Source organism: Dendrobium catenatum, unplaced genomic scaffold (genome assembly GCF_001605985.2).
Source record: "Dendrobium catenatum unplaced genomic scaffold, ASM160598v2 fragScaff_scaffold_1226, whole genome shotgun sequence".
NCBI classification, from domain to species: Eukaryota; Viridiplantae; Streptophyta; class Magnoliopsida; order Asparagales; family Orchidaceae; genus Dendrobium; species Dendrobium catenatum.
In genome coordinates, this window is record NW_021319688.1 from 990,582 (window position 1) to 1,016,361 (window position 25,780).

The 25,780-nt window shown below is 33.8% G+C and overlaps 1 protein-coding gene across 1 annotated transcript; it reads left to right on the forward strand.

Moving 5' to 3' along the window:
- The first annotated feature begins 6,123 nt into the window (after window positions 1-6,123).
- LOC110094624 (inositol-3-phosphate synthase) lies at window positions 6,124-25,616 on the forward strand. The gene is made up of 10 exons (XM_020819890.2): window positions 6,124-6,447; window positions 6,531-6,599; window positions 9,725-9,860; window positions 22,069-22,316; window positions 23,017-23,243; window positions 23,350-23,465; window positions 23,557-23,733; window positions 23,945-24,133; window positions 24,692-24,754; window positions 25,139-25,616. Exons 1-10 carry the CDS (start codon window positions 6,260-6,262, stop codon window positions 25,256-25,258), a joined length of 1,533 nt encoding a protein of 510 aa, XP_020675549.1. The 5' UTR covers window positions 6,124-6,259; the 3' UTR covers window positions 25,259-25,616.
- The last annotated feature ends 164 nt before the right edge of the window (window positions 25,617-25,780 follow it).

Sequence of the window (25,780 nt, forward strand, 5' to 3'; positions counted from 1 at the left end):
TACAAAACAATATATAAAGAATACTATACAAAGAGCAACATATAAAGAATAAAATATAAAGAACAATATACAAAGAATAACATATAAAGAACAGCATATAAAGAACAATATATAAAGAACAAAATATAAATATCAATATATTAACGACTTAAATTTACAAGCAACAAGATATATTACAATCAAATGCATCTCTTGGTTTAACTCTAACAATATAATTCAAATTCATATTTTTGGTATCTTGAATGTAGAATACATGCTCCACTTGTGAAGAGAAAACAAAAAGTTCATCCTAAAGTTTTTGACCTGTATGAATAAGCCTTGAGAAGTTCATAGCAGTATAACCAAAATCATCTTGTTTTATGCCCGTTAAATTTGTGTTTGCCCAATCACATTTAAATAATATCACCTTCCATATGTTAGAGTAATTAATTTCATTGATATCATTAATTTTTTCATACTAACTAAAGTTTCCAATCTCTGTTGTATCAACAACAAAAAAATTATGTATTTTTTCCTTCATCTCGTTCTTTTGTGCAAAAAATATAACTATTAATGAGAAGTCCCTTGTATTTATATGTAATTTTGTTGGGACCCTTAGTTAGTGCTTTGATTTCTTCGAAGATTAGCATATTAGTTGATATTGAAATATAGCAACGAATAAAAAAATTTAATGTCATTTATGAAGTCCACTTTAATGCTATTTATGAAGTTTAAAAACTATAAAGTACGATAGCTTACTGTGTCATGCAACCAATGGTGAAATCTTTCATTGATAAGTCTCTCTAACTCTAATATTGATAGATGTGTATGCCCATTGTCGCTTTCTCCTCTCTCTGTCTTTGAAATATTGTCTATAGCATTCAAGATTATCATAATGTCTAATGACATATCTATGTGCCTGAACAAATGAATTATCATCTAAGTTGAATGAAGTAATCTTTTCCAATGGAGTACCACCACTTGAAAACTTAAAAAAAAAAATTGTTCCTCAGTTTTTGCAGCTTTATTTAAAAATTGAGACTGATCCAGATATTTAGAAAAGAAATATATCCCTTCTTCAATAATATAATCCTCCATAATAGAATCTTTAGGTTGTGCTTTGTTAGCTACAAAGTCTTTCAAAACTAAAAAAAATCTGAAAGTAATAAAAACCATTAAGAAGCTTATATAAATCTGAATAATATTAACATGAGTGAATAATTACTACTAAATTACTTCTCAAATGGATACATTCATCTATAGTGAACTGGACAACCTAATTTTACTTCCCCGGCAAAGTGAATAAGTAGATGGATCATAATCGTGAAGAATGACAGGAGCATTGATCTTTGCATCTTACATAATGTTATTACAATATTATTTTATAGCATATCCAACTCATTCGGATTGATAACCTTGGCATAAATTGACTTAAAAAATTTTGATATCTCCACAACAATATGTATAATTTCATCAGAAGAGGAACATGTCCTCAAAACAATTGATATAATTTCTTCAATAAACACATGAGAATTATGAATTTTCAGATCCACAATCTTACATTCAGTAATATTAACACACCTTGAAATATTAGATACATAACCTTTTGGCATTTTTAAAAATTTTAAAACTTCACATAACATCAACTTCTCCTTTTTTGATATTGTAAAGTAAGTTGAGGGCAAAAATAAGAACCATCTTCAAGAATTTGTGGATGCATCTCTTGATTCCATATCCACCAAATATTGTCGTGCTTACAAGTTATCTTTAGATTTATCAAGATCAAATAAAGTACCAATAAAATTATCACATATATTTTTTACAATATGAATGACATCAAGATTGTGGGGTAGTAAATTATACTCCCAATAAGATAGTACAAAAAAATTGATTTTTTTTCTTCCAAACTTGATGTTCAGTCACTTCTACATTACGTCTTCTTTTTAAGCTTCTTGATTTACCCAAAGGAAAATGTGCATTATGTAATTATTGTAAAATGTCACTACCAATCTTCCTTGTAGGTGCTTTACAAATCTCCTATGTGTTATTGAAGTATTGTTTTTGTTGGCGAAATAAGTGATTCTCTAGTAGCAACGGCGATGAGCCATATATGAGAATTTCTTCCCTCTATATAACTTTATAGACTCTGTATTTTTGGCACAGCAAGGATAAACAAATCTACCTTTAGTACTCCAACCAAAAAGCATACCATAAGCAAGAAAATCATTGATCATCTACATTAATACAACTTGTAAGTTAAAAGATTGTCGGAAGCTGCATCATAGGTTATCACTCCATACCATAATTCACACAACTCATTTATTAGTGGTTGGAGATAGACATAAATATTATTTCCTGAACTGTTCTCCCCTGGTATAATAGTAAACATAATGAAAGATGATTGTTTCATTGCAATCCAAGGAGGTATGTTGTATGGAACCAAAAGTTTGGGCCAAATGTTGTATGTACTCATAATCTTAAATGGATTAATACTATCACTTGCTAATGCGAGGCGAATATTATGTGGATTTGAAGCAAAATCAGGATATCTAGAGTTAAAGGATTTTCATGCTTCTCCATCAGCTGGATGTCGTAATAACCCATCTATATTTCTCTATTTGGCATGTGATCAAATCATCTCTTAAGTAGACTTTTTTATTTTAAACAATCTTTGAAGCCTAGGAATCAATGGGAAGTATCGAACAATCTTGATATACTTCATTTAATTTTTCTTTCCTCCAACTAAACTTTTTTTAGCATCTGTCCACTATTATGAATAAAAAATATGACATACCTCTTGATCAGATCTATCTTTCCAAAATAGACAACAATCATTTAGACATGCATATTTCTTTATATATCCAAGATCGAACACTTTCATAATCTTCTCTTCACTTCATATGTATTCTTAGGTAGTAATGAACCATCAGGGAAAGCTTCAATCAATAACTCAATCAATTGATCAAAATATCTTGTAGACCAAGAGTGAAAGCACTTTAAGCAAAATAAATGTAAGATGAAGGATAACTTTGTGAATGACTTACAGCCATGATATAATTCTGCTCATGCTTACAACAATAAATCATGAAATTTCTTTGCACCATCATTTGTTAGATCTATGTTGCTTTCATTATATTCAATATCTAAATTAACATTGTCTGAGCATAATGTGTCCCCTAACAATCCTTTTATATCATTTGGTCTTAGTTGCTCTTCTTGAATTTATACTTCATTAACATTATAAGTATCACTAATTATTTATGATATTGTTACTTCAACTACAAAAGCATGTTTCTCTCCATGTCGATTCCAAACAATGTATTTAGGAAAAAGTCCTTTATAGAATAAATGCAACTTGATATCTTTTACATAATGAAAATACTGTTACTGCATAATTTGCATGTACATAGAATTTTTTGTGCCAAACTTTGACTTGGAACTGTAAATTCCAAAAAGTTCTCAACACCTTTAACATTATCACTACTCCATTTAGGTTTTGATATCCAGCTCTTATCGATCAAATCTGAGAAAATAAATTCATAACAGTTTCTGAGAAGAAAATATTATCCAATTAGATGAAGGAGAACAAAGACTAAATATAATTATAAAAATATTACCCAGTAGTTTCATGTTCTATGCATTGGATGCTCTATATGATTTTCAATAGAAAAGTGCATGCCATTCTTTGAAATACTAAAAGCCTTTTAAGGAATTGCTTATTACTTGTGGCATTATCTTATAAAAAGTTTTTGTTTTGATATTAAGTTCTTTTATTGTAAATTTAAACTAAAAATTTTTTCTCATTGATTTCTTTATAAAAAAATATACATGTAGTTTAAAATGTTATTGTGCTAATTTCCAAATTACACACTAAGGGCAAGACTAGAGAGCATGATCAATTAGAGCAAGACCCATGTAGTTCAAAAAAAAAAAAAAAAAACAATACATGGAGTTCAAAATCTCATTTCCATTATTCTCATTCAAAGGGCACCAATTAGACAATTCAAAATCCTAATAGGGCAAGACTAGAGAGCATGATCTACCAAAAAATAGGGCAAGCATACGAATGTAGTTCAAAAAAATACACAAGAATATGAATGAAATACAAACGGGCGAAGGAGAGGAAGAAGTAGCTCTTGATAGACCAGCCAGATGAACGAATAGATGAGGGCTTCGACTGAACTTTTTGCTCCTCCGATCGAAGGCGAATGTTGAAGAAGAGGAAGATATTAGGGCTAGCAGCGTGTGAAACTCTCCGATCTAGCAGGCAGCAAATGCAAGATGGAAATGAAGAATTAGGGCAAACTGAGCCTTCGAGTGATGTATATTACGATGGGGAATTTCGATAGCGGTTAAAATCGGTGCTATTTGCACCGGTTAAGACTGCTGCAGCTAGTAGCAGGTTAAACCACAACGAAAAGGAGAAATTCGCAACAATTTTAAAACAGCCTAAATATCTGCTGCGAAAAAAACATCTTTTTGATTGTGACATTTAAATACTTACTGAGAAGATTAAACCATTCTTTTTCTCTTTAACGTTATTTTATTTGGAAAATTAAAAAGAAGAAAAAGAGGCATTCCAACATTTATTTCTATTTACTGATATTTTATTTTGAATGTTAAGAAGAGAGGAAAGAGGCATTCCATCATTTATTTTTTCATTCAAAGCTTTCAATAACACCATTAACATTCGAGGTGAAAGTTGATAAAAGGTTTTTAAGAAATTTTGGCTTCAATTTGGGACGGCTTTTTTACTGCTTTGAAAGCTATTTTTTAGTACAAAAATTTTATAAAAACAATAAAAAATAATGATATAAAATTGTCCCAATCGAAAGCTTTTGAGTCATCACAATTAAAAATCTGCTAATCTGATTTGAATTTGGCAAGTTGATAACTTTTTTCTATTTATTTTAGTTTGTTTCTATTGTAAACGTCCATTCTTCGATTTATTATTTAAATTCAAATCTATTATATTATAATTGGTTGATTGAATTATAATGCATTATAACTATTTGATTATTCTATGCTTTATTTGATTATTCTCTGTTATAGTTATTGGATTACATATAGTTATCGGATTACACTATGTATATCTATTTTATAATTGTTGTTTTATCAATATAACATTTAAAATTTTAAATCATATGAAATAGGTGGGGATATTATTAGTTGAATTCAAGTTGGATGGTTAAATACATCGGGGCTTATTGTCTGATAGAAAAGTACCTATAATTAAGAAAAATTTCTATAAGGTAGTAGTTAGACTTGCAATACTTTATGACACAGAATGTTGGTCATTAAAAGACAAGCATAAGTTGCAGAGATGAGGATGCTCCGGTGGAAGAGTGACTTCACTCTTACAGATAGAATGCGAAACAGGTATATATGTGAAAGATTGGAATAGCTACAGCGACAAATAAGATTACATAATCGTCTTAGATGATTTGATCACATAAATCATTGATCTTCCAATGACCCGATTACAAGCATAGATATATATGATTTGACCTATGTTAAATTATGTACAATTAGATCTAAAAAGACTTGATTAGAAAATATTAGGAAAGATATTTTTATTATAAATAATTAATAATTTGATTCTTATAATAACATAATGAAGAAAAAGATTCATGTAATCGACCCTATATTGTGAGATAAAGGCTTGAAGTTGTTATATAAAAATGTCATTGATATTCATTTTATAATGTAAAATAAATATTTTCATATATATATATATATATATGTTTCATATATTTAAGATGCTTAAATAAGTAAATATTGATTAAGGCTTTGTTTGAGACTGTTTTTTTATTGCTTTTTAAAATGGAGTTTTAGTAAAAAATAAAAAAATTTGTACTAAAACTTCGTTTAAAAGTAGTAAAAAAGCCGTCCCAAAGAAAGCCTAAATATGTAATAGATGAATTACGTTGTAGGTAAGTATTTTTGGGGAAAAGTTATAGGTAAGTATTATTTATTAAAAACTAGTGCATTCACGTGTTCGACGGAGTACACTAGAAAACTCCACGGGGCACGCTTCTTCGCACGTGCGAGATTTGTTTGTAGTACACGGGGTACGGGGCCCGGAAGCCATTTCCCATGCCGCTTCATCCTGCATAATATCTATAAATAGTAAAACACGGTCTGGCAAGTGCCAAGTTGGAACCGAGCGCGAAGAGATAAGAGCTGTGAGGGAGGAGAGGTGAAAGGATATTTTTTTGATCGCATTGAACCTCTCTTCCATCTCCTTCCAAGCTCTAGAAAGGAAAAGAAGAAAGGGAAAATGTTCGTCGAAAGCTTCAAGGTCGAGAGCCCTAATGTGAAGTATGGAGATCAAGAGATCCACTCCATTTACAACTACGAAACCACGGAATTGGTTCACGAGAGCCGGAATGGATCCTATGCCTGGATCGTGAAGCCTAAGACCGTCGTATACGAGTTCAAGACCGATACCCGTGTCCCCAAGCTCGGGTAATTCCAACGCTAACGCTCATTTTAGGTTTCTGGCGTTCCATTTCAATATCTTATTTTTTTTTTCCTTGTTTTTGTGCCAGTGTGATGCTCGTAGGTTGGGGAGGAAACAACGGATCCACTCTCACTGCTGCGGTGATTGCTAATAGGGAGTATGTATTTTAGCTTCTTTTTTTCTTGGTGATTATGTGGAAAAATAAATAATAAAGTTTTTCAGTTTGATTTGTTTTTTATTAATTAAATAAGCTGTTTTAAAAATAAATAAAGTTAGCTTTGACCATATTGCGATATGCATATCTTGCTATCTAATAAAAAAGAAAATCTTATCTTTTCTTGAATATATTAGGCAAAAGGTTAAATTAATACTATACTGATTACATTAAAAAAGTGGATTTACATAAATACCACTTTATATCATACTATTTACATATCTAACATCCAAAATTTTAATATTTCATGCCTATCACCCATAGATCAAATATCGACGTAAGAAATACTACAACAACAACATCATCAAGCCTTTGTCCCACTACGTGGGGTCGGCTACATGAATCATTTTTCTCCGTTGCGTTATGTTAAAAGTCAAATTCTCATTTAAATCTAATAAAGAAAGATTATTTGTAATATTTTTTAACCAAGTCTTTTTAGGTCTACCTTTACCTTTCTTAATCGGGTCATCAGATGGCTGCCGTTTTATATGACCAAACCAACTAAGGCGATTCTCTTTAATCTTATATTCCATTGGAGCTACTCCGACCTTTTCACGTATATGCTCATTTCGTATCCTATATCTAAGGGTAAAGCCACTCATCCACCTGAGCATTCTCATCCCTCCAACACTTAACTTAGTATTATGCTTCTCTTTTAATGACCAACATTCAGCACCATAAAGCCTGATGCATTCCTCCATTTCAACTATCTAACTTGAATTCTGTTGATAATATCTCCATCTATTTCACCATCACTCTGAATAATAGATTCAAGATATCTAAAATGTGTACTCTTATTAATGACTTGATCGCTCAAAGTCACAATCCCCTCTCTAGGTATATTAGACTATTACTATTAAAATTACACTCCATATATTCTGTTTTAGATCTACTCAAGCGAAAACCTTTAGACTCTAAAGTTTACTTTCATAATTCAAGTTTACCTTCAACTCCCTCTCTAGTCTTATCAACAAGAAGAATATCATCAGCAAAAAGCATACACCAAGATACATTCTCTTGCAAATGTCTAGTGAGAACATCCATGACTAAAGCATAAAGATATGGGCTTAAGGCTGAACCTTGATGTAATCCAACCGAAATTGGAAAATATCAAACCACCTTGTGTTTGCACACAAGTAATAGCTCCTGCATGCATATCTTTAACGATTTGAGTATAAGTGTTATTAACTCATTTCGTTTCAAGAACTTTCCATAACACTTCTTTTGAAACTTTATCATATGCTTTCTCTAAATCAATAAATATCATATGTAGATCCTCCTTATATTATCTATATTTCTCCATCAAACCTCTCAATAAATATATGACTTCCATAGTAGACCTACCTGACATGAATACAAATTAATTTTGAGAAACATTAGTATCACGCCACAATTTATGCTCAATAACTCGCTCCAAAAGTTTTAAAGTATGACATATTAACTTAATTCCTGTATAATTTGCAAAATATTGTGCATCACATTTATTCTTAAAAATAAGAATTAACATACTCATTCTTCACTCATATGAAACCTTTTTAGTCTTCAAAACACTATTAAAAAATTTAGTAAACCAAGAAATTCCTTCATCTCCTAAGCATTTTCACACCTTTGTTGGAATATCATCAGGTCCAACAGTTTTTTCACACTTCATTTTCTTTAAAGCATTTCTAACTTCATTTTTACTGATACGCCGATAAAAACAAAAATCTTTATTTTCATTTAGGGTGTTAAGGTCACTAAAGTCAATTGTATTTTTCACAATCTTTATTAAAAAGTTTAGCAAAACATGTCATCCACATTTGTTGAATATTAACTTTTAAGAAAAATATTTTTTGATCTTCATCCTTAATACACATCACTTGAGCTAAATAATTACTACTCATATCTATTTGTTTGACTAACTTATATATATATATATCTCCCTCCTTAGTATCTAATATATTATATAAATCATTAAAAGATAAGATCTTTGCATATCATATTATTTTTTTAGATTTCTTACGTGTCTCTTTATATCTATCATAATTATCATAATTCTTATATTTAAACCAGATTTTATAACAAATCTTCTTATTTTTTATCTTTCATTGCACATATAGATTTCACCACAAACTATTTTTACTATTAGGAGCTTTACCCTTTGCTTTTGCAATAATCTTAATATCACTAGTCATTTTTTCTCATATAACATTAGCATACTCATGCATAGACAAAATCCTAATACCTAAAATCTTACTCTTAAAAATATTTTTGTTAATATTCTTTAAATGCATCTATCTAATCCTAGAACATCGTTTAACTTTTTTTTCTATCCATTTATCTTAAAGTTCAAAATTAATAATTGATGTTGGTACATAAATTTTCACTCGCAATAACTTTACAATATTTCCAATTTAAACGATCTAATCTTCTTATAAGAAAATAATCAATCTAAGTTTTAATATGCCCATTTTTATAAGTGATGAGATGCCCATCTCTTTTCTTAACACAGCCCTTTATTTTTCTCATCCAGGACTTGTGACGTGGCAATGACAATGTTAAATTTCGATGCAAGGAATGAAATTTTAAAATTTATAGGATGGTATGAGTGGTAGGAGTGAAATATAAGAGTAGCTTATTTGATATTAAAGTTGTTTATGTGTGATAGACATGAAATCTTAAAGTTTTGAGAGTTAGATATGTAAATAGCATGATATAAAGTGGTATGTATGTAAATCTCTCTATAAAAAAAAACCTAATATAACTGAGTTAACCAATTACCAATTAAACCAAGCCAATGCACTGCAACTATGATTTTATGGTTTCTAAATTTAAGTCGAAAGTACAATTGTATGGTTGAATTAGATTTGACTTTACTTTTGTTCAGTTCAGTTTTTATTTTATATTGCTTTTTATTTTTATTTTGTTGGTCTGCTAGATTTGAATCACTGTGAAAATTAATGGTTTGATTTCAATTTTACTTGAACCATTCCTACCCTAGCTATTACTTGTTTTTGTTTATTATAGTTGTTTATTTGAATTATAAAATAGCTTGATGTTTAAATTTTGGAATGGATGATGGAAAACAGGGGGATCTCATGGGCCACAAAGGATAATGTTCAGCAGGCCAACTATTTTGGATCACTAACCCAAGCCTCCACCATTAGGGTTGGGTCCTTCAACGGGGAGGAGATTTATGCTCCTTTCAAGAGCTTGCTTCCTATGGTAATCTACCTTACCACCCTTTCTTGTCCATAGCTTAATTTAGATGTGGCACTGAACTTTATGAAAAGCCCTGTATTAATGTAGTAGTCACATTGAATTTCCTTGTAGCAAGCATGATAACAAACCGAAGTTTTTTTTTAATGTATGGTACTTTTCTAATTGAATGCAACCGTGATTCTTATATTTTGAGATTGCATTCTAATATAATTTTTATGAGATTTGCTCTAACTGGAATGCTTGAGATTTTACTTTTTTAAATATATTATACACTATGAATTTTTTTTTTACTAGAGTATTTGGTTCAATGTGACGATCTCCTTTTGCATGTTTGGATTTAGCAGCAATGTAAATTGAATGCAGCCAAATGGAGGTAAGGTCGGGTTTTAATAGATTTTGCAATAGATTGCAACTTTGCTTTTATCTACTTTTTCCAAGTAAATATAGTGAAATATATTCTTCTTTTAGTATTAATGAAGGCGATGAAAGCCACTTAAAACAAAACTAGGAGGAAGTATGGATGGTCTAATGTTAGCATTCGCATTAGTTTAAGAAAGTTTCTCAATTAAAGAAAGTGGGCCATGTTTAGTTTTTGGTATCCTCCATGACATCGCACTAATTCACCTATTATAAATAAGGGATCCCTCAAGTGGAAAATGCACGCATAAATCTCAATTGATATAAGAGTGGTATTAGTAACCTTAGTTGCTGTCCTCCCCCTCTTCTTTTCCAGTCTAAAACCTGCATGCCTCCCTCCGACGTTGCTCCATTGTGCAAGCTCATTTGCACATCTGCTCACTAGCATTCAACAATACATCTCGCTCGTTCACCTTTCCAAACTCAAATGCTTACGTGCACAACCTAGTTGCACCGATTTTTTTCTCTTTTTGCCATCATGCCTTGCGGGCTAAAGCTCTTTTTTGCTGCCTCTTACGCGTTCCTCCAAGGCACAACCAACTCCTATATCGCTCTATGATTATCCATTAACTAATTATTTGAGTTGCCTCTCTTATATGTAGCTCTCACTCACTTAAAAGTATCATGGCTTCTCAACATCCTCTCAATGAATTAAAATCCTCTTCCATCATTGGTTAATTAATTGGTAAACCATCTCAAATGGTTGAGAGTCTTTTGCTTCCTTATTGATTTTAATGACAAACTCCTTCACCTTCATGCATCTCCCCCAACTCAGAATGTCATCATTAAGTTTTTCAAATGATAAGCGTCTATTATATTGTTCTCACCGGGATGCGTAATTGTCTAAAATCATCTATTGCCTCAATTGCCATGATTCAAGAGATGTTGATGAAATGTTTGGATTTCCTTACTGGCTTACTCCAACCACTTATAGGAAAGTAACATTTCCCAATACATACTATTTGCTTTAGCTTGTTACTTTATAGCATAATGATCTGCTCATTTAGGAATACTGCAATTCTCTATGGGTCAAGTGTGGTAGGCTACTATAGAATAGATCCTTTACTATTGATCTGATGGTTCGACAAAAATAGAATAAGGGGTTGCTTGTTGCTAAAATGTTCATTGAGCTTTGTTTATCACTTTAGCATGTATAAGCTCAACTAATGGCAAATTTTATAATCCTCAACATAGCAATTGATCCTTATGGGCTCTTCGAGTTATTGAGCATTCATTCAACCTCTTTATTGATTTCTTATTGATTTTTCCTTCCTATGGGACTTCATGAACTTGATTAAAAATGATCATTGCTTTACATAGGGTTTTTAAGTTAGCTGAGCCATCTCAAACTATATTCATTATCAAGCTCATGAGTCTAATTATCAAGCCATCAGCTTGAGCTTGAGCTTAGAGATCGTGTAATATACGAGTTCAAGTTTGAGTTTGACTTGACTCGGCTAAGTAGCTTGTGAGTATGTTTGAAAAAAAATTGTCATTTGATTTAGGGCTCACACTCTTCTTCCCTAATGCCTTTAGTTCTGCCACTACCTTCTCTAGCAAGCTCTCATATGATTTCCTTAATGTCATTGTTCTCGTTGTTGCCTTCTATAACAAGCTTCCATGCCAACTTCCCCCAAAATAGCTAGTCCTGCTGCTGCTACCTCTAGTAAGTTCCCATTGTGACTTCGCCCCACTTTGTTTATTTTGTCGATGCCTTCTCCATTGAGCTCCAATTGATTCTATCTCGGATGAGTTCTCATCAGATTGGTTTTGAAAATTTGGTGAGTCGAGCTCGAGCTCATTGTTCTTCCTGTTAGTTAAGCTCGAGCTCATTGTTCTTCCTGTTAGTTAAGCTCGAGCTCGCTCAAGCTTTACTCAAGCTTGAACTTGAGTATGAGCCTACCATTGGGTAGGCGAGCTGGTCTCTAGTTAGACCTGACTTGATCTCAAGTTTACTTGTTTACATCCCTAGTTGTGGGGGAAAGATTTTTTCCCCTTACCCCCATGGTGGCCTAATAAACATCATTTAGAGCATTGAGAAAAAATCAGTTATCCCTCCACTGTAAAGTATGCCTTTGGGACCTCTATGATTACTAATTGCACTTCCCACTCAAACTATCTCTTTCTAGTCTGTCACTTTCTCTTGGGAGGATTATGGTCGCCTAGCTCAGCACTCTCAAACCTTTGTGTGCGTCTCCCATGCCATTTTCTCACATGATTTTGTAACTACTGCTTCTAGCATGGCCCAAATTTTAGATTGTGGTGCTTTTGCATATATAATAGGTAAGTAAAGATCATTCTTCCTTAGCATGCCTTCTATATTACCTGTCAATGTTGTTGCTAATCCTTCTTTTATGCTTAGGCAATGCGCTGCCCCTCTTGCTAAGGCCTTATCCCATCCTAGATGTGTTATAAATGTTCTCAATTTTTCTTATTTATTTACTATCCATTCATGGCCTAACTAACTATCATAACTGTGTGTAAACTCTTAAGACTCTCACTGTGTTTGTAAGGATTTAAGTATGAGTTTGATGGTGTTTTTGAAATTAGTGGGTTTATTACCTTATGAACGAGATCTCAACTGTGAATGTGCAAACCACTGTGAACAACAACGGTGGCAGCAATTGAAGTTAGTATGGAGCTATGATGCATAGACACGGACACGGTGACACAGATACAGCACGACACGGACACGGAACACTTCAATTATTGAAAATATATGACATGGACACGGGTTGGACACGGTATTATAGTTTTTATATTTTAAAAAATAGTGTAAAAAAATTAAATAAGTATAATTTTAAAAATAATTTAGAAATAATAAGTCATTTAATTAGAATTTGTGCATAAAATGATTAGTATTAGGATTTCAAGAGTCAAGCCTCTATGTCGTTTATCAGTCACCGAGAGAGGAGATGAAAATACCTTCACTGCCAAAGAGAAATGAAAATGAGAATATTCGATGAATGGGTATTAAGTGTGGACGTTGATTTGGTGTTGTGGATAGGAAATAAGAACTTTTGTTTAAATCCCTCCAAATACAAAAAAAAATATATTTAAAAAAAAATCATAAAATATTTAAGATACGCGGTCGGACAACGTGTGGCCCCCAAAATTTTTTGGGGGGGGTTTTATTTTATTATTTTTTTAATCGGACATATTTTTGGTGTGTCCGACACGTGTCGGAGGAGTGTCGGACGAGCGTTGTGTCGGATACGTGTCGAACACTGCACGCCTCTTTGTGGAAAAGTATCGGTGCATCATAGGTATTGAGAGAACCCCTTATGCTCGGAGTTTTATTTCAATTTAAACAAAAACTCTAGTGGTTTGGTTGTAGTTTTGGCCAATAGCAGTGGGAATGGTTATTAGAACCACATGTTTAAGATTTCAAATACATTATTCTTTTTTTTTTCAATTTAATTCTGGATAGATAGCGTGATATATATAATTAATTCAAAATTGATTTGACTTAGTTTATTGGCAATAATTGATTTTAAAATGTGAGATAATTTACATTGATATATATATATATATATATATATATATATAATATGTTATTATCTCACATTTTTTAAACTCAATTATTAACAATAAACTAATTCAAATCAATTTTGAATGAGCCAATTCTGACCATTCAAAAATAAGTGCGCTAACATTACTATCATATGAAAATTTTAGAATTGTGATGAGATGCAAGATTGGCGGTTGCGATCATGGCAAGCCACATACGATCAAGCGACATTCATGACCGTGGTAAGACAACCAATCGAGGGAGATAATGATGATGTGTACGACTAGGAAGTGAGACTAATCAAGAAGTCTGAGTTCAAATCATCGGGTTTGTGGATACTAGGATGATTGAAACTGAAGACTTAAAGACAACCAAGATGTGAATGCAATATTCGAGCTCTAGCACAACTTAAGCAAGGTCAACAGTCATAAAGGAACAAGATACACTATCATTGCATCTTTGTCAAACGCATTTTATCTTGACAATAAATGTAGATGGCATTGTATTTATAGGGAGTGATCAAAAGTGATTATTGAAGTAAAAGACTATATAAAAAATTGCTTTTTGGCCAAAGTTCTAGGTCATCCCAAATACAAACGGGACTAGAGTTTAGATATATTATAAAAGGAGTATCTTTATTTCAAAAAACAAAAATTCCATCAATCTTCTAGAGGAGATAGATCTTTTAGGTTGTAAACATGCAAACAACTCTTGAAGATACTTAGAATCTTGCTTTTGACCACTTAAGAAGAATAGTTTTTAGGACGGTGCTCATTATCACAAGTTTGTTGATAAATCCATCTATTTTATTGTCATCAGACGCAATGTTTCAATTGTCAGGAATTCTAAGTCATCACTAGCAAACTTTCAAAAAGAAATATTGAGAAACTCTTACGCTCATCATGAGATACATAGGGAAAGGAATGCTATATATCAAGAATGGGCACTTTAATGTGGAAATCTGTTTTGATGTTGATTAGCTCAGTTGATGATAAAAAAATCCACCTATGGGCTTTGTGTATTTATAAGAGGGACGCAGGTAATAATAAGAAGTAAACATTGTTGGCTAGATCAGGCGCTACGGTAGAATATAGAGGTATGATAATGCATATGCTAAGCAATTTGAAATATAATAAGTGGGTCATGTTTAGTTTGGTGTCCTTCACAGCATTGTATATGTTCCCTTACTATAAATAAGGGGATTTTCTATTGAATAGTTCATTGTAATATCTTTTTAGTCAATGTCTTAGGTCCAAAAAGTTTAGGTTTCACTATGAATTAAAATCATATAAAACTAATATAAGTAATCCGTCTGGACAAGCTACATGTTACCAAAACCTAATGTCTTAGCTTGAGTTGATAATGGCATTTTGAAGCATTCTAGTCAATGTAGTCCTCATGCATGTAGACATGTACTCAAGTAATAATAGCCTAGCTAGTACATTTCTTGGAGTTACCATTTTAATTTTATTAAGGAATTTAAATGTGTTGAATCTTCTGCACATTTTCTTGTATTTCTTAAGTTAAGCTTTGTAAAGGAACTAAAAAAAGTGACAGCTGTAGGAATGTGGATGGGGAGGAAGATTATATCAAAGGAACTACTCCTTCAAAAGGAACTGCTCCTTCCAATCTTCCTATTCCTTAATAAGGTGATGATCTCTAAATTTCATCCAAAAAAATCTGCATTTTCAATTATCTTTGTTGGATTTAAAAATTCCTTTCTAATCTAGCACAACTTTCAACACAAAGCATGAATCCACTGTGACTTGAAACAACTGTATAAGAGTTTTAAAAACCTTGGGTTTATGATGGATCTGTTGATTTGATTGTGATTTGATTGTGAGGGAATTAAGAAGTTTCTTAATCAAGAGGTAGTTGTTTAGGAAGGTTCTTAATCAAAGGGAATTAATTAGGAGATGTTTCCCAATTGTAGATTTGGGGGCTGATTTGGAGGGGATTAATTAGGAAATGTTTCCTTATTGAATAGGGCAGATTTGGGGGCAGATTTGAAGGGGATTAATCAAGAAATATTTCCTAATTGAAGATGCAGATTTAGGGGCTGATTTGAGAGTTGATTTGGGAGGGAAATAATCAAGGAAATATGAGGGAATTGGGAGAGGGTTGTTTGGGTATTTTATGTTTATTGTTTGCTTTAAATGGGTGGTTTTCCTAGGGTTAGGACATCTTGAATTTGGTTGAATTTTGAGATCTCTTAGATTTTTCTTGGACTGTAGCGGTGTCTAGAGATTTAGGAGAGATAGATCCTCCTCACTAATAGAGAATTAATTATATCTTTTTTATTTCCTTCTGTTAGTTTGATTATTGCAATAAAAACTATTGTTTATCTGGTTTTCATTGAAGTTTGGAAGAGTTTTTTTTTTTCGTTGTTTTGTTCGCAATTGATAGGATTTACTTGAAATCTTCAAGTGTTTCCTATCAAATTGGTATCAGAGCAATTTCTTGGGCTGAAATAGAAGTCTTCATTGCTGATTTTTGTTGCGTTTTCCTCTATGATCTTGTTGTGTTTTGCTGTTTGGAGGCCAGATTCGCGTCAAACTTGTTGCTCTTTGCTATCGGAGCCTAAATCCAGGTTCCCATGGCTGGAAGAAAAGTAGAAGTATTGGAAAGAAAGATCGGACAAATGAAATCTGAAATTTCATATCTCCAAACTCAAGTTTCATATTTAAAAAAGGATATTTCAATCATCAATGATAAGATTGATTCGAAATTTTCCATGCTGGAGGAGATTTCATAGAAAGTGCTCAAGGGCCAAACCAAAATATTGCCTTCGGAGGTGAGGGAAAGCGTCGACAATCAGGGAAGTGGGGGAAACCCTAATATAGCGACGATGAGGGAGGATTGAGAGGTAGAAGTTTTGGGGGAAGAATATGAGATGTCATCTTTGGAGCCACTTCCAAGTTGGGGAAAGAGTGAAGGATTGGGCTTTTTTGTGGAGCTCAAAAGTTTGGAAGGAGAAGAAGATGTGGAGAAGATAGAAGCACCATGGTTCTACCACCCCTGCAATAGTATCGAGGGGTGTTTCAGCAAGTTCAAGGGTTTAATCCTTCACGGGAACACGAGTATGTTATCAACTTGAAGGAAGGACTCACACTTATCAATGTTCGTCTATACCGTTAGCCCCAAATCCAGAACAAAGAGATTGAGAGATTAATCATGGAGATGCTTGAGGCAGGGATTGTTCAACCTAGTGTCAGCCCATTTTTAAGTCCAGTGGTATTAGTGAAGTGCTTCAACAACAATTTTATTCGTTCCATCTTGAGGACAAGGTGACACTTTGAGAGGGGAGTATTGATGGACCAGCTGATTTGATTGTGAGAGAATTAAGAAGTTTCTTAAACAAGAGGGAGCTGTTTAGAAAGATTCTTAATCAAAGGGAATTAATTAGGAGATGTTTTACAATTGTAGATTTGGGGGTTGATTTGGAGGGGATTAATTAGGAAATGTTTCTTAATTGAATAGGGAAGATTTGGGGGCTGATTTGGAGGGGATTAATTAAGAAATGTTTCTTAATTGAAGATGCATATTTAGGGGCTGATTTGAGAGTTGATTTTGGAGGGAAATAATCAAGGAAGTAAGAGGGAATTGGGGGAGGGCTATTTGGGTATTTACTATTTATTGTTTGATTTAAATAAGTGGTTTTTCTAGGTTTAGGGCATCTTGAATTTGGCCGGATTTTGAGTTCTCTTAGGTTTTCCTTGGGCTCTAGCGGCATCTAGAGATTTGGGAGAGATAGATCCTCCTCTCTAATAGAGGATCAATTGTATCTTGTTATTTCGTTTCGTTAGTTTGATTATTGCAATAAAAAATAGTGTTTTTCTGGTTTTCATTAAGTTTGGAAGAGTTTTTTTTTTTTGTTGTTTTATTCAAAATTGATAGGATTTACTTGAAATCTTCAAGTGTTTCCTATCAGTTCATTATTTATTTTGGAAGGTTGTTTTCTTTCAAGTTCAAGTGGTTTTTTCCTAGAGTTACACGTAAGGCCTATCTTAAGAGCCTACGAAAACTTTGGTTCGATATGCTAGACTTGTCTAACAAAGTCCTCAACGGATTTGATCATAACTTAGTACAGAAACATAGATCCGATTTATATAGGGCTGCAAATGAACCGATCCGAACCAAGCAGGTGCTTGTTCATATTTGAACTTGTTCATTATTAGCTTGTTCGAGCTCGATTTGAGTTTTTTGTTGGTGTTCAAGCTTGGTTCATTTAAAATAGTAGTTGTTCATGTTTGGTTTATGTATGGTTGATGTTCGATTTGTTTTATGCTTATTGAGCTTTAAACAAATGTGCCTTTCGAGTTACTAATAAATAATTGTATAGAATCTGTTCGCGAATATATTTAGTGAGTCTTTTTGAGCTACCAAACAAGTTCATGTACGAACATATCTAGCGAATATTTTCGAGGTACCAAATGAGTCCATTCAGGAACAAACGAGCTCATGGAATTATTCTTCTTATAAACAAGCTTGCTTATGAATACTTGTAAATAAAAAATACAAGAAATATGAACAAATCACTTGTTAATGAAAAATTCATTCTATTGAACGAGCCTAACGTAAAAAAATCTAATTAATTTTTTTTATAAAATAAGAATCATTTATTAAAATAAAACTAAAAATTATGTTAAAATATACAAATAAAGATTTAATCAAGCTTCTTAATGAGCTTTATATCATGCTTATTCACAAGCTTTTATTGATATTGTTCATGAATGTAAACGAGCATAATGCGTAGCTATTCAAGTTTGTTTATTGAACAATCGAGTATTTGAAAATTTATTCAAATTTGTTTGATTACTTAAACAAACAATCTTAAACGAGCTGTAATTGAGTTGAGTCACGAGTAGCTTGTTGAACGCTCGATTCATTTGTAGCCTTAGGCCTATATGAAAGCTAAAATATAAGTGATCACCCTAAATCCCTTGTTAAGTGAATGTCTAAAGCTCAGAGTGTATCGAGCCAAGCGAGACTGGTGGACAGCTCTAATGTGTGCGCCAGAGCCAAAATGAACTAGGAAGACATGATCAAGGTAATGCTAGAGAATTGATCTAGTGGCCGCAATCCTAGAAAGATTTATATTGGGTGTGTGTTCCACAATATGAGAACCAAATGTTTATTTATAAGTGATATCTTTTGGATAAACCTAGAAAGAACATATGGGATCTAAAAAACCCAAGTGTCTAAGAATATATCCAAAAATAGTGCCAGCATTAATCGTTGCATTGCTCAATCACTTGCTTCATTTTATATACATACACTTTTAGAACATTTATATGCTTTCTATAATAAGTTTAGTTGATTAATCTTTTGAGCTTGTGCTAATCAAGTAATACATTGATCTAAGTGCTTATTTTCTAAACGCTTGCATTCGCATTCACATAATCTTTCTTATGCACTTATGCATTTGTGTGGTTTCTAGTTTAATTTATTAGATTACAAGTTTACATGCTAGTAGATGTGCTTTATATCATTTTGGTTAGAAATTGATAACTTCGTACTATATCAGATATTGTTTGCGTCATAGCACTTACACTCGGACGCTAGTGTTCTTGCTGTTTAATTATTTATTTGTTTAAGCTGTTTGAGTTGGAAGGATTTGCAAAGAAATTCTTGAAAGTGCTCACAACCACTTGTTATATGCCTAGATTATTCACAAAATACACAGAAGATTGATAGTCTTTTATTTCTCTTCATGTCTAGGTCCACCCTCCAAACGCCTACTTCAGAATTCTATCAATCACATTCACCAATGGTGGAGGCAGTAGTTATTACAAACTTCCACCTTTTTCACCTAGTAAGATAACTGCTTTTTCTAGGGGGGCTCAATGCCAATCCTTACATCTGCCTTATCTATGGGCTCATTGCCTACTGTCAAACCTTTCTACTAAAGCACAACTTGTACAAAAACAAATTTATAATAACAAGCTAGAACACTTTAGCATACGATTTGCAAGAAGCAAAAACCCAGTAAAAATAATGCAATAGGAGCACGAATGCACAACTATCCTTCAAAACAACTCTACTCAGATATTTCAAAATACTTGTGCAATGTGAAATATGAATAATTAAGGAAATGCAAAGTCTCTATCAAATGATGAAAAATCTAATCTTAAAAAAACTCAACCTAGTTTCTCTATGATACCTCAAAAGTGGTTGAGCAAATAAGAATCCAAGTTGCTTGTTGGGAAATTAAGAAGTATGAAGCTTCGGATTGAACAAGAAGGCTTGGTGCTCATTAATAACAATTGAATATTGATGGATCATATAAAAATTTAATTTTATCCAATAATTAGGGATTTTATAGATGATCACTCACATGGAGCCAAAACAAGGTGAATTAGTTGGATCAAATTTCAAACTAATTATATTAAATTCTAATCACGCAAAGTTTAAATAATCAAATTTGCAATCAAATGAGATAATATCTTTTGGAAGCTTCTAAATCCATAGTAATGGAGACTAGGCAAGGAAGAGTTTAGGCGAACAGTCACCCCAAAAAGTGAATTGGCAGCTGGCATCCAATTTTGAACCAAACTATCGGGACCCATAAAATGATGATATCTGGTGGAGCACACCAAATAACTAGCTGAAATCGGTTGGTAGACCTTTCCCAAGTGGCTTGGCATTTTTCAACACAAACGAATAAGGCCAAATAGGTTGTAGCCTCAAAAGTGACCAGATCAATCTCTATCAATACAAATTTGCTTGCTAATTATGGTTGGCTGTCTAATGTTGGGCAGAAAAGGATTCTTTGGAATGTGTGGAATGATTTAATCCTATTTCTAAGTATTTCTCAAGGATTAAATAGTTGAAACATGTAATTTTATGTATCTGTTTGGCCTGTTTGAAATAACCAAAGTAAAATAAGCTTGGCATTCTTGTTATGCTTGCATTCATATGCTATGAAATAAATAGAAAAATCATTACACGAACTTAGGCAACAATCCTGTGATGTGGCGGTGGTTCCCTCACCACAGGTAGGCAGCCTAGCAACCCAGGCAGGCATCCCAACTGCCCAGGCGGCAGCCCACCCTCCCAGGCGGATTTCCCCGGTTCCTACGCAGCCGATCAGGGACCTTTTAGCTCCACTATGGGGCTAGGACCTCTTTTATCACCGATGGGAGAAGAGGCTTTGGGGGTAGCTCATTAGGAAAGATGTAAGGGACATTTATTAGGGGATTTGTGCTGTATAAGGAGGAACATTATGGAGGGTTAGGATTTATGCTAGAGTTTTATTTTCTGCAACAGTTTTTGTTGGGTGTTTGGGTTCGTAGTGGTTGCTAGGAATTGTAGGGGAGACGATTCACCTCTCGAACAGTGAATCAACTTGTGTCTTGTCTTTCTTTGCTTGGAGATTAGTAAATACAGCCTCTGGTGTTATTTCTTGAGTAAATTTGTTGTTTTTAGATGATCGTGTGTTGTTTTGATTATCAAGTTCTATCATCTTGCAAGTGAACACCTCTCTTGTATTCCATTTTTTTTTAATCTCTCTTGTATTCCATGGTATGATGCATCAGCTTGGTTTCTTTTTAAGAGAACCTAGCAAAATGTTTTGAAGACATATGGCTATTCGACATAATTATAGTGTTTTTACTTATAAAAACATGGGTATCAATAGCTGACTGACGGATGGGATGCTGAGCGCGGACAAGGTGCCTGTATTGCCGTCATGCTGACTACCTAAGTGGCAAAATATACTGGATGCATGGAGTTCCACAACTTCTGTTTGTCATTTTTGCAACTAGTGGAATTTTCCATGAAGGCTAGTCCTTGGTTTTCCTCTTCAAGGTTTTCCAATTGAAAATCACTCTCTTTACGTGGACATGCCCGCATGTTTGAAAAAAAAAAAAGTCCGCATGTTTGAAATTCCTACTCTAAGAAGATCATTAAATTCTGACTCATGATTTTTTGTAATTACTTCAAGCACGCAATGATGTTTATTAACCCAAACAAAGTTAAGTTGAAATATAGTTCCAGGCATATTTTATTGGCGTCTCAAAAATAGTTTATTAAGTGATTCTGAATTTGAACTACACGTGACCACAACTTGCTGCTTCCCCAGGCCCTCTTGAGAAGATTACTCTTAGAAATGTTGTTATTTTTTGAGAACTAGCCAAAAAAACTTGACATTCTACTTTATCTGTGTTCATTTTTACTTGAACACATTTTCTTCTCCAAACAAAATTTTAGTGGATTGTGATGCAGTATTTCGGATGATTACTTGTTGTGTAAAGGAATAATTTTATTTTCTTATTGATTTAGGTGAACCCGGATGAAATTGTGTTTGGGGGATGGGACATAAGCAACCTGAACCTAGCAGATTCAATGACTAGGGCCAAGGTGTTGGATATTGATCTGCAGAAGCAACTTAGGCCCTACATGGAGTCCATGGCTCCCCTTCCTGGTATCTACGATCCAGATTTCATTGCTGCCAATCAAGATTCCCGTGCCAACAATGTCATCAAAGGGACCAAGAGTGAGCAAGTCCAACAAATTATCAAGGATATTAGGTACTGTTTATCACCATCTCTCACTCTCCATCACGTTCATTGATAATTTGGTAAGCAGACCTTTACAGGTCAATTCTTTCTAAAGTTACTTATCTTTTTTTATGTCGTACCAAAGCACTTCTAGTCAACTTTCTTGAATGTGAGGTTGTTTGGTTGAACAAATGTTCAATGAAGTAAATGAAATCTACTCGGTTGTACTCAGAGATTTTGGGAATTGAAAGGACTAAGACATGTATTGGAACTCATTAGGTTGCTTTTAGATAGACAATATGTTTTATAACACTATGACTTCACTTGTTTTTTGTTGAAAATAAAATCATTACATTTGAAGGGATTTTGTGGAGTTAAAATCAATTTCGATTTTTAAACTACAGCCATTCAAAAGATAGATCTAACAAACTTTATCATTTTCCTAATGTATTTTCTAACTTACAAATAGCTAGATGAACCCTTTATGTAAATAAATGCTTGAATTTTTCTCCAAATCATACATACAAATAAAATTTTTTGGTTTATTCTTTTAATTGGGCACCTAATTTACGGTGAATAAAATACCCCCTATGATTGCTATGATCATCATGATTTCGTGCTTGTGCTTTCAATGCTCCATCAAAAGCTTGAGAATATGTAGTATGGTTTGGTTATGGTCCAGATAAGTTCACTGTATTAATGAGGAGATCTGCAAATTGTTTTGTGATAGAGAGTTCAAGGAACAGAACAAGGTTGACAAGGTCGTAGTTCTTTGGACTGCAAACACTGAAAGGTTCAGCAATGTGATGGTTGGCCTCAATGACACCACTGAGAATCTCCTTGCATCATTGGAGAAGAATGAGGCGGAGATCGCCCCATCAACCTTGTATGCTATAGCCTGCGTCATGGAAAACATTCCATTCATCAATGGAAGCCCACAAAACACCTTCGTGCCCGGTATATATGAGACCTATCACCCATGTTTGATGTTTATTGATCATTTATGTATTATGAGAAAGGATTTAATAACAAACCTACGTTCTTTGTTTGCAATTCTCGTTAGGACTTATTGATTTTGCCATTCGGAGGAACAGCCTCATTGGAGGAGATGATTTCAAAAGTGGGCAAACCAAGATGAAGTCTGTCCTCGTTGATTTCCTTGTGGGTGCAGGAATCAAGGTGAAAGCACTAAGCTTATATTTATACCTCTATACGGAAAAAATATTTTTATGTTAGGTGATCTAACAGAAAAATGTTTCTTTCCTTCTAGCCGACCTCCATTGTTAGCTACAACCATCTTGGTAACAATGATGGCATGAACCTCTCTGCCCCACAAACATTTCGTTCGAAGGAGATCTCAAAAAGTAACGTCGTTGATGACATGGTCGCCAGCAATGGCATCCTCTACCAACCAGGGGAGCATCCTGACCACGTTATCGTCATAAAGGTGGATGGATGTACTATCCTTTTTAGCAAAGTTCACAGACTTGGGCTTTGTTTGGGACGGCTTTCTTACCGCTTCTTAAAGCAATTTTTTAGTATAAAAATTTAAATTTTTGCATTAAATAGCTGCTTTAAGAAACAGTAAGAAATCCGTCCCAAACAAAGCCTTATTGTAATTATTCTTCGATATCTAAATATTACCCTCCTTATTGCAGTATGTTCCCTATGTTGGGGATAGCAAGAGGGCGATGGATGAGTACACATCTGAGATCTTCATGGGTGGGAAAAGCACAATCGTACTTCACAACACCTGCGAGGACTCGCTCCTTGCTGCGCCAATCATTCTTGATTTGGTGCTGCTGGCTGAGCTCAGCACGAGAATTCAGTTAAAGGCTGAAGGAGAGGTTTGTGAAAGATCCCTTGATTTTGTACAAATGTTCCCTGTTCCACAATGTTGGCCATTAAAAGAGAATCATAATACTAAGTTAAGTGTTGTAGATATAAGGATGCTTAGGTGGATGAGTGGCTTTACCCTTAGAGATAGGATACAAAATGAGCATATACGTGAAAAGGTTGGAGTAGCTCCAATGGAAGATAAGATTAGAGAGAGCCGCCTTGGATGGTTTGGTCATATTAAACGGAGGCCTTCTGATGACCCGGTTTGGAAAGTTGAGGTATTAGATTTGACTTATGTTAAGAAAGGTAGAGGTAGACCTAAAAAGACTTGGTTAGAAAATATTAGTAATAATCTTTCTTTATTAGATTTAAATGAGAATTTAACTTTTAACAGGGCACAATGGCGAAAAAGGATTTATGTAGCCGACCCCCCCACATAGTGGGACAAAGGCTTGATGTTGTTGTTGTTGTTGTTGTTGTTCCTTGTTCCATATCTATTCTGTGATGTTGCAAGTGATTACTGAGATGTTAGGAGATAAATGTGTTTTCCGCATTTGATTTTGCAGGGGAAGTTCCATTCCTTCCATCCTGTGGCAACCATCCTGAGCTACCTAACAAAAGCCCCTCTTGTAAGTTTGAAATGCTCGTTTCGTGTCAATGTTTGGGGAAATTATTAGGTGCGAACATCGGACGTAGAGATGCATCCAGATTACTACGTATCTTATGCTTAAGCTCTACCTACACTTTCCGTATTTGCTGTGTATATACTGCATATTTGTAGATACGTAATAAATAAACAGCAAATATTTAATTGTGAGGATTTGTTGCTTATTTGATGTGTATCTAAATACGCAGAGTATAAGCAGAGTGTAGGCAGAGTGTACGCAATGCATCCAGTAATCCGGACGCATCTATACGTCAAGTGTCCGCACCTAATAATTTCCCCAATGTTTGATTACTAGAAATTCATGGTATTGTTGAGCCCGTTTTGTTGTTTTACTATGTTGAAACAGGTTCCGCCGGGCACGCCGGTTGTGAATGCCCTCTCCAAACAGAGGGCTATGCTGGAGAACATACTGAGGGCTTGCATTGGCCTGGCCCCAGAGAACAATATGATCCTAGAGTACAAGTGACATTCTGAAAAAGGTTGGAGAACTGAAGTCTGTATAAGTGGTGGAATTAAAAGAGCATGCCCTTCACATGTTCCTTCTTAAGTATGCAGATTTGAATTTCAAGGTCTGGTTCTCTCAAGTTGGCTTTGCAGTAGCAGATGATGCATTATATTATGGTTATGTTTCTTCTCTCAATTATCATAATTCTCCAGTATCCCTTATATTGGTAATCTACTTGTGTTCAAAACCTCATGATTCTGTTTTTTAATGCAAGTGCTCAGACCTGTACGAGCTGCTAGTAGCTATTCCACAATAACAATTATGGATAATCTATGAGCTTGACTGCATTTCTGCTAGTATTAATTCCTGTTATTATCTATTGCTATTATTGCTTGGCGGTGCAAAATAAGTGGAATTCTTATTATGAGGGGTTCATATAGTTCATAGTTCTTGTTGGTCTTAATTTGGTGAGTCGGTTCATATGATTTATGGCACTCATTAGTGTACGGGGATCAGTTCATATAATTCTTGATCGACTGCTGA

What these genes read in the sequence shown, in the direction of transcription:
- LOC110094624 (XM_020819890.2), top strand. Translation starts at nt 6,260, where the DNA reads ATGTTCGTCGAAAGCTTCAAGGTCGAGAGCCCTAATGTGAAGTATGGA. An exon ending in TTGTGGGTGCAGGAATCAAG is followed by an intron (nt 23,466 to 23,556) that starts GTGAAAGCACTA and finishes CTTTCCTTCTAG; the next exon opens with CCGACCTCCATTGTTAGCTA. An exon ending in ACCTAACAAAAGCCCCTCTT is followed by an intron (nt 24,755 to 25,138) that starts GTAAGTTTGAAA and finishes ATGTTGAAACAG; the next exon opens with GTTCCGCCGGGCACGCCGGT.